At 40.8% G+C, this 9,932-nt stretch overlaps 1 protein-coding gene across 3 annotated transcripts in view; it reads left to right on the top strand.

The window, feature by feature from the left end:
* The window catches only part of LOC310728909 (tenascin-like), a 36,720-nt gene that overhangs the window by 25,745 nt on the left and 1,043 nt on the right, over positions 1-9,932 (top strand). For 2 of the 3 annotated variants that reach the window (XM_083546757.1, XM_083546759.1), the window contains 10 exons: positions 2,584-2,706; positions 3,761-3,904; positions 4,185-4,304; positions 5,274-5,429; positions 5,588-5,730; positions 6,287-6,419; positions 7,354-7,505; positions 8,488-8,584; positions 8,804-8,965; positions 9,567-9,730. In XM_083546757.1, coding sequence (XP_083402883.1) covers positions 2,584-2,706; positions 3,761-3,904; positions 4,185-4,304; positions 5,274-5,429; positions 5,588-5,730; positions 6,287-6,419; positions 7,354-7,505; positions 8,488-8,584; positions 8,804-8,965; positions 9,567-9,730 — 1,394 coding nt within the window. Of the gene's footprint in view, positions 1-115; positions 175-2,583; positions 2,707-3,760; positions 3,905-4,184; positions 4,305-5,273; positions 5,430-5,587; positions 5,731-6,286; positions 6,420-7,353; positions 7,506-8,487; positions 8,585-8,803; positions 8,966-9,566; positions 9,731-9,932 lie in introns of those variants that run through there. The other variant, XM_083546758.1, reaches the window with a different exon arrangement.

The following is a 9,932-nucleotide window of genomic DNA, read 5'->3' as shown; positions in this document are numbered from 1 at the left end:
TATGACGATATTCATGACGAAGTCTCTAAAAGAAAACGCTAATTATGACCGATTAAAAAGAAATAACCTTCATTCTCATGATCATTTACTGCTAATCTGATCTTCTTTCACCCAGGATAAGCTTACAGTCATCCTTCCTCACTGACCGCACTCACCATTCACCCAAAACACAGGGTAAGACCGGGTACAAAATATCAGGGTCTGAAAGATCTAAGGTGGTCCGGATGGTATGATGTGTTTGACGAGGCTCGATCTGCATTCCAACACTGATTTATTTCCACCTTGGCCACGCCCCCTTTCTCCTGCTCAATCCGCAGGCTGTACTGATGTTTTATTCGCTCGAGGGAAGTTTGTTAAATGACTCCTTGTAGGTCACTGGTTAAAGTCAAGGTCACCGTAACCTTCAGGAGCACAAACCATTACTCAGATAAATTTAGGTCAGTGAATTTTGTAATATCTATAGTGAAGTGTGTGGGGTTGTGAGTTCGCTGACTTCCTATTGGTGGATTTTACGGGTCTTAACAGCACTCACAAAAATGTCTAAATATTGAAATATTTTATTGAAATATATGGTTATTTATTTAAATATTTATAATACGTAATTTAATCACAATTTTATTTGTGTAATTATTAAATAAATAAATAAATAAATAAATAAATAAATAAATAAATAAATAAATAAATAAATAAATAAATAATATTATTCATGTATACTACTACTAATAATAAAAATCAAAAAAGAAGAATTATTAAATTAGAATATATAGTTATTTATGTATTTATTAATTAATACCTAATTAATCAGATTTTAATACAAGAAAGAAAGAAAGAAAGAAAGAAAGAAAGAAAGAAAGAAAGAAAGAAAGAAAGAAAGAAAGAAAGAAAGAAGGAAAGAAATGTCACTTAGTGTAGAATGATCCTGGTCTAACTTTATTTATTTATTTGTTTAATATTTATTTGTTTATTTGTTTGTAATAAGGGATTTTCCAGCCAGTAATTCTGGGTATTTTGAAATTCCCTCCAGCTGATGAATGATGGAACGGCCCACTAAGGATTTTAAGGGGAAGTGAACAAGGGTGCATTAATAACAGTATTGAGACGGTGACGTATTTCCTCACTTTTATCCTCCTCCATCTGTTTGTGATTATAAATTTGATTTGCTGACAATAAAATAAATCAATCAAACAAACCAAAACAATGACACTTTTACACCACATCCGTCTCAGATCCTTCACTTCCTCTTTATCTTCTTCCTCCTCCTCCAGGATCACATGTCCAGCATCATCATCTTCATCAGTGTATTGTCATGTTTGTGCAGTGTGTGTGCGTGTGTGTGTGTGTGTGTGTGTGTGTGATTAACCCTGGTGTTTATGTAGTGTATATATGCTGTGATGTATATACTGTATATATGTTTGGGTTGTACATATATACACCTGTACATGAAGCCCATGTACACTGTGTTATACTGCATTATAACCATTAGAGCTGTTATAACTCTATTATTATCTATTATATACTTTTATTTCTCAAATTTTACTTCTATAATTATTATTACATTTCTCTCTGTCTGAGTAACAATCTCTCCTTTACAGCTATACATTTTATTCTGTCTTTTATTTATTATTTAGTATATATATATATATATTATAGATATTTTTATTATTATTTATTTTTACATTTATACATTTTCTTTCATTTATTTTTATAATTCATATGATATTATTTCTTTTTATTATTATTCTTTCTTTCTTTTTCTTATTTTCCTGTTCCTGCTCCTTACTATACTTATTTATTTTCCTCCTTTCTTTCTTTCTTTCTTTCTTTCTTTCTTTCTTTCTTTCTTTCTTTCTTTCTTCTTTCTTTCTTTCTTTCTTTCTTTCTTTCTTTCTTTGTATATTTTTTAGCAATTTTTTTACAATCTTGAACATTTCTGTATAATATTTTTATTTATTTATTAAATATTTTTTTTATTTTCTTGTATCATTTCTTCTTTATTTTTTATTTTCTATTATTTCTTTCTTAATTTGCATCATTATTAATTTATCAATTAAAAAAATTTTTTTTTCTTTTTTACTTCACTCTGTTTTTTCATACTTTGTGTTCTTATTTTTTATTGTATTTCCTTCTTTGTATATTTGTTTCTGTTTGTTTCTTTCCTTTTTTGTAAATTTGTTTTATAACCTTTTCTATTTTTATATTTACTTATTTATAAAAAATTTTTTTCTTTTTTTCTTTTTTTGCTTCATTTCTTTCTTTTTTATTTTTTCTTTCTGGCTTTTTTTTCCTTTGTTCATTATTTCTTATTTTGTTATTCTCTCTCTCTCTCTCTCTCTCTCTCTCTCTCTCTCTCTCTCTCTCTCTCTCTCTCTATCTCTTTCTCTTTCTTTCTCTCTCTCTCTCTCTCTCTCTCTCTCTCTCTCTCTCTCTCTCTCTCTCTCTCTCTTTCTCTTTCTTTCTCTCTCTCTCTCTCTCTCTCTCTCTCTCTCTTTCTCTTTCTTTCTCTCTCTCTCTCTCTCTCTCTCTCTCTCTCTCTCCCTCCCTCCCTCCCTTCCTCCCTCTAACCGGTGTGTGGTTTGTTCTCAGGTCCTGAACCTCCCTCACACCTCTCCTTTAGTGATATAACTGACACTTCTCTCAGTGTGTCATGGAGACGACCAAAAAGCTCAGTGTCTGGGTTTAAGGTCACGTACATACACACTAAAGAAGGTGAGACTGTGCACGCACACACACACACACACACACACACACACACACACACACACACACACACACACACACACACACACACACACACAGACACACACACAAATGAAACAGTTCCAGAGCAATACTCCAGGTATGTACTGTAGATAAACAGTCTTCAGTGTATAAAGCTTGAGGGTGCCAATAATATCAAACACTGTATATCATTGATTGATGACGTTTGGCCACACCCACTAGCTGTAGCTCCTCATGACCAGGTTATGGGTCCTGTGTGAACATTAGGAGTTTTGTGAGAGGTACTTTCTTCATGTCCAGCAGCAGAAGCAGCTGAAGCCTCGTGTATTAGAAACTTAACCACACGTTGTTTCAGAGGAAGAACACGGAGGATCTGATGCAAGAACGCTTGTATCTTCTCACAGAAGGTGGTAAATGGACTGATGTGTGTTGTTATGAAATGCACCTTCCTCTCCTGACATGTTTATATCATGACATTCAGCAACCTGTTCTGATGTGGGGCTGAGAGACTGATTCTGATGAGCAGAACTTCAGAATGTTCCTAATGAGTGCTCTTGAGGAAAGGTTTCCTCTGTACTTCCCTGGTTTCTTGGTCTGGTCTTCTTCATGTAGTTCCTCCATCATCCCCCTGTGAGTGGAATTGAATGTGGTTGCCCTCTGTAGGTTGTGGTGGCTCTTGTATCTCAGATGCAAAGCCTTCTGAGACCCTCACAGTCCTATTCTGACCCCACTGGAGAAACACTCTGGGTCTGACCAGACACCACTGCCAGCAGAATGGGTCTTGAGTATCACGGTTCAGGATGATCAGAAGATCAGATATCCATGAGTTGGTGCAGATCCATATTACATCCTGTAGCCCAAGTTCTCCTCCAGTTTGCTTGTGAATTCTGGTGACTGTAGATGTTAGAAAACAGATCTTAGCTAGCAGGCAGTCATGATGTTCATGGCTGCTTAGCATCTCACACACACACACACACACACACACACACACACACACACACAGTGAGTGTTTATGACAGCAGATGTGTTGGTGTGGTGACAGGAGAACCGATCTCAGTAACGGTGGACTCTGGAATCTCGACTCTCGCTCTGACCAAACTCTCCCCCGGATCCACGTACGAGGTCACCATCATCTCTGTGCTCGGGCTGGACGAGAGCGACCCGATTAAGAACTTCATAATCACACGTACGTCTGACAAATACACCACACACACACACACACACACACACACACACACACACACACACACACACACACACACACACACACACATGTAATGTATATGTAGATTAATACCTGGGATTGTTGATAATCTGTTCTGGAAGTTCTGGACGAGTGCTGATCAAGTTCTCTTGTAATGTGATGCATATTTAAATTGTCAGTAATGAGATGAGTAGTGAATCTGCTGAACACTGAGGAGTTTATATATGAGCTTCTGACATCACTTTGTGTCTCTGTGCCTCAGTTCCTGATCCGCCTACTGACCTCAGAGCCATCAACATCACCGACACTAAAGCTCTGCTGCTGTGGAGACCTGCTCTAGCAACGGCCGACCAGTACATCATCACTTACCACGCTGAGGAAGGTCAGCTCTCTCTCTCTCTCTCTCTCTCTCTCTCTCTCTCTCTCTCTCTCTCTCTCTCTCTCTCTCTCTCTCTCTCTCTATGTATCTCTCTCTCTTTCTCTCTCTCTCTCTCTCTCTCTCTCTCTCTCTCTCTCTATGTATCTCTCTCTCTTTCTCTCTCTCTCTCTCTCTCTCTCTCTCTCTCTCTCTCTCTCTCTCTATGTATCTCTCTCTCTTTCTCTCTCTCTCTCTCTCTCTCTCTCTCTCTCTCTCTCTCTCTATGTATCTCTCTCTCTTTCTCTCTCTCTCTCTCTCTCTCTCTCTCTCTATGTATCTCCCTCTCCTTCTTTCTCTCTCTCTCTCTCTCTCTCTCTCTCTCTCTCTCTCTCTCTCTCTCTCTCTCTCATTAAAGAACTTCACAGTTTTCTGTAAAAGTATGTATATTTTCTTAAAACTTTTTGGACACCTGACTTTCGCACCTCTACATGGTTCTTCTCACAATTGTATGGGACGTCTTTTGGATGCTGTAGCATTAAATCTATCCTTCACATGAACCTGGGTTGGAGTTAGGGTTACCTGTTCCAGCATGACAATGCTCCTGTGCACAAATCCAGCTCCATGAAGATCTAGAAGATTTCCTGCTATTAAACAGTGGATGTTTCACACTGACTGCACCCCAGGCCTCCTCACCTTCTCACCCACATCTAGTGAAACATCTTCTCAGAAGAGTGGAGTTTATTATCAGTGAAAGGAGACTAAATGTGGAATGGAATGTTCAGAAAGAGGCACATATCAATCTGACGGTCAGGTGTCCACAAACTATTGCTCATAGTCTCCAGGTTCAGTGTGCTGTAACAGTCGGTTGTGAAGCTGTAACTTTATCTTCAGGATACAGGAGTTTGATGGACTGTGGGGTGTGTGTGTGTGTGTGTGTGTGTGTGTGGTGTGTGTGTGTGTGTGTGTGTGTGTGTGTGTGTGTGTGTGTTTCAGATACAGGCTCAAACATAAGTGTTAAAGTATCGGGTAATGCAGTGGAGCAGCAGCTTCAGGCTCTGAAGGCTTCCACCAAGTACAAAGTCACCATCTTCAGCCAGCTTGGAGACCAGAAGAGCTCCAGCACACACACCTCCTTCACCACGGCCAGCGGTGAGAGACCACCCTGTACTGTGTGTGTGTGTGTGTGTGTGTGTGTGTGTGTGTGTGTGTGTGTGTGTGTGTGTGTGTGTGTGTGTGTGTGTGTGAGTGTGTGTGTGTGTGTGTGTGCAGTGCTCTGACACCACACACTCCATGCTGTCTCCTGATAGGTTCTCCAGGAAAAGGGGAGGCTCCCCGTGACCTGGTAGCCAAACGTGTTACCGCACGTACCGCCGTGTTGTCATGGAAACCGCCGTCTTTAGCCGTGACGAGCTACAAGCTGACGTACTTCATCAAGGGCGGAGAACGCAAGGTGAGACAGGGAAAACTCATTAACCAATCACACGCAAGCTACTGTCTGTCCAATCACAGGTTTTCATCCAATCATCTATTGCCCATTTTTGTCTAATTTTTATTTATTAGTTTTTTTGTCCAATCATTTTTGTTTATTTTCATTTAGTCACCTTTTTCACAATCTTTTATCCAGTTTGTACAATCATCCTTTTGCCTTTGTTTTTTTCCAATCATCTCTTTCCTTGTTTTTATCCGATCATCTTTGTTGCATGTTTGATTTTATTGTCGTTATAAACGACACCTTTGCATTGATTCTCTTTTGTGAAAATGAAACACATGCAGGAGCTGCACACTATTTAGCTTTAGCAACTAAATTAGCATAAGAAGCATAACCTGTACCTGGTAGCTCCTAAAGTGTTAGCATCCAGATACCCTTAGCACATTTGGATCACTCTGAAATGTCTTCTCAATATCACCTACCTACAGCTTAGATCAGATATTATACTGATACAGTGAAGAAATCAAAACCACCAGTTAGTTTTATTTACTGTTTGGTTGCATCTTTTCTCAAACAGGAAGTGACCCTTAACCCTGGAGTTTCTGAACACAAGCTGAAAGGCCTCCATCCTTCGTCTAAGTATACGGCACTGCTGCAGGGGGAAAGGGGCGGAGTCTTCACTTCCACCATCTCCACCGAGTTCACTACAGGTGTGTAGCCTGATGATGATGTTACTGATATCATTTTGTGCAAAAAGCCAGCTCTCTGAAGATCTGCTTTCCATTGGTGTGAGTGGAAGATGCTATAGAGCTACAACCCTATTGAACATGAATGAATGTGAACACTGACTGCACCCCAGGTCTCCTCTAGGGGCAATTCTGGGATTTTTTTAATGAGGTGGCACAGAGGGGACCAGGAACCAGTCAGGGGGGCGCATGGGAAAATGTATGTGCCACAACACAAGTGGTATGACATCAACTGCACTGTACTGCATTTACTCGTCTCTGACATGGTTTCTTCTTGAAGAAACCTTGAATGAATTGCTGCTGTTTCTGACATTGTCCCTTTTCTATTTTATCTCCCAAACATTCTGTTTGAAAATAAACAAACCTCTAAATTAATCATCAATATTCCACCATACTGAACTTTATTACAAAAATAAAAACTAAATCAGAGTAACACTTCAAATAAATATAAACAGTTACAGCCAAAATGAATATACAAAGACACTTCAAATAAACAGCATGTTGTGTCAGTGTTTTGCCTTTAGAGGCCACTGTCGTACTGTATAATGCAACCCGGAAAAACTATTGGGATGGATTTTTGCCAATAGTTTCAGCAATCAATTATCGAAGCTGATTAATCGACAAAACCAATTAATTGGTTGACCTCTAATTCTAAGGTTCTAAAGCTGAACTCGGGCATAAAAAATTAAAGTAAATTCTAACTGCTCTTCAACCATTATTTTAAAATCTTTAAAAGGTAATCAAAATTACATGTCCTTTCGAATTAAACTAGCTCTCTCTCTCTCTCTCTCTCTCTCTCTCTCTCTTCTCTCTCTCTCTCTCTCTCTCTCTCTCTCTCTCTCTCTCTCTCTCTCTCTCTCTTTCTCTCTCTCTCTCTCTCTCTCTCTCTCTCTTTCAGTAACCCTACGCTTCCCGTACCCCTCTGATTGCTCTCAGGAGCTGCTCAATGGAGAGCTGGATTCAGGTTTGGTGGAGATTTTCCCTGGAGGTAAAGATGGATGGTCTGTCAAGGTTTACTGTGATATGAAGACTGACAAAGGAGGTTGGACGGTAAGAGAAGAGGGCGGGTCCAATCACAACACAGGCTATGCCCACCTTATATATATAAATATATTGAACTGCACCCCAGGCCTCCTCACCTGCATCAGTACCGGACTTTACCAAAACCCTTCTCTGAATGAATCGCCACAATCACACTCCATGCCCATTCATTACAGTTCTATTATTGTTGATGCTTACATGCAGAACTTTTCATGCAAACTGTCGTCCTGAGCCCACTGTGAGCAGATTGTTGACATTAATTACAGTCCAAATCCATCCTCAAAGTTCTTTCGTTGCTCAGTAACATGTGGAACCATCTCCAGCTGCACAGAGTGGCCCCTAACTGAAAAGAACTCCAAAACTGCCCAATGGTTACTGGCAGTGAAGCATCAGTGTCCTAATGGTGCAGTGTAAAGTTCAGCAGGTTGATGGTTATGGTAAATGACAAACATCTTATTGTGCCTGATGATGGTCTGAGCTTTAAACAGACATCTCCTGTGGTGAAGGTGCTCCATAGCAGGAAGTTGGGTCTCATTTATGTGTTGGGCAGTTTTACTACCCCTTTGAACTGCTTTTAGTTCACACACTGTGGAGCTGCCAGACCTCACTGTGATGGAGCTGCTCAGGATGCTCTCAATCATGCAACACTTATTAAGGCAAAGTGAGAAGATGACTAACAAGAAAAAGTGGAAAAAAGAACAAAAAATAGAACTTGTGTAGAAATATGGTTTCATCTTTCTGGGCAGGTCACATGATCCAAAAGCTCTCAAAAGCACTTATGTAAAGTTCTGACCTCATGCTGCTGGAATTTAATAACATAAACCTGCATCATTAACCTGTAATTATAATACAGAAGATGTTGCGTCCTCAAATAAGACCTGGAATTGTGTGTGTGTGTGTGTGTGTGTGTGTGTGTGTGTGTGTGTGTGTGTGTGTGTGTGTGTGTGTGTGTGTGTGTGTGTGTGTGTGTGTGTGTGTGTTGCTCTTGCAGGTTTTCCAGAGACGAAAAGATGGGAAAACTAATTTCTTCAGGAGCTGGCATGAGTACAGGAAGGGTTTTGGAGATCTGGAGGGAGAGTTCTGGCTCGGTGAGTTAGAAAGACAGATAAAGACAAATCAGCCAATCAGCAGCGAGCATTTTGTCCGTACACTTATTATTATCTGTGATGGACCGCAATATCAAACATTTAAAACACTGATTAAGGTTTTTTGAGTTCCTCATCAAATCTCTTCTCTACTGGAGATATTGGTAGATCTGCTCTCTGCTGCTCCCCTGGTGGACCCATCCTTACCCTGTCTTTCTTCAGGAAATGACGCTCTCCACAACCTCACAGCGATGACTCCCATGAACATGAGAGTGGACCTGAGGACACAGAACGAGTCGGTCTACGCACATTACGCCTCGTTCTCCGTGGACACCGCGAGGAAACACTACATTGTGCAGGTTTCTGGATACTCGGGCACTGCCGGTGAGTGAGGGACACAGCGAAGGCTTGGCTGTGTTTATTGTCTCAAATTACACATTTAAAGAAAAAATCTTATTAATGGTAAACTCCATCCTGAACTTCATGAATGTTATGGGGTTCCTCCATTACCCACAATGCTGTTCAGCTACACGATGGCAGTGTGTGGGGATTTGAAATCATTTAGATTTACAGCATTTGGTACACGCCCTTATCCAGAGTCTCTCACAGCTATCTCGGATCTACAGCTGAGTATTTGAAGGTTAAGGGTCTTGCGTAAGGGCTCTGAGGTGGCAGCTTGGTGGTGGTGGGATTTAAACCCATGACCTTCTGATCAGAAATCCACATCCCATGTTTTATTCCTAAGGAAACCAGTGATGCAGCGGCTTTTTAGTCTGTCCAGCGATCAAAACGTAGACCTTCACCACCATCAAGGACGTTAAGCGTGTGGTACAGTTCCACTGCATACTGGGACCTTTCGCTCCAGCGTCTTCTGTGCAGGAGAAATTTCAGGATGGAGTTCACTCTCTCATGAACATGTCAACTTTAAATGCTACAGAATGTGGTTCCCGGGGTAACGTGTTGCTTTGACACCGTGGTGTAACAGGTGACTCCATGCAGTATCACGATAAGCGTCCGTTCTCCACCTTCGACCGCGACCCTCAGCCCCTCATCACACGCTGCGCCATGTCATACAAAGGGGGATGGTGGTACAGGAACTGCCACGAGGCTAACCTCAACGGCCTGTACGACACACACACCAACCATCAGGTACACACACACACACACACACACACACACACACACACACACACACACACCAACCATCAGGTCAAAACACACACACACACACACACACACACACACACACACACACACACACACACTCTCACCAACCACCAGTTACACACACACACACACACACCAACCATCAGGTACACACACACACACACACACACACACACACACACAC

Source organism: Silurus aristotelis, assembly GCF_946808225.1.
Source record: "Silurus aristotelis genome assembly, chromosome: 7".
Classification (NCBI taxonomy): domain Eukaryota; kingdom Metazoa; phylum Chordata; class Actinopteri; order Siluriformes; family Siluridae; genus Silurus; species Silurus aristotelis.
This window is presented reverse-complemented; position numbering and strand designations above follow the sequence as displayed.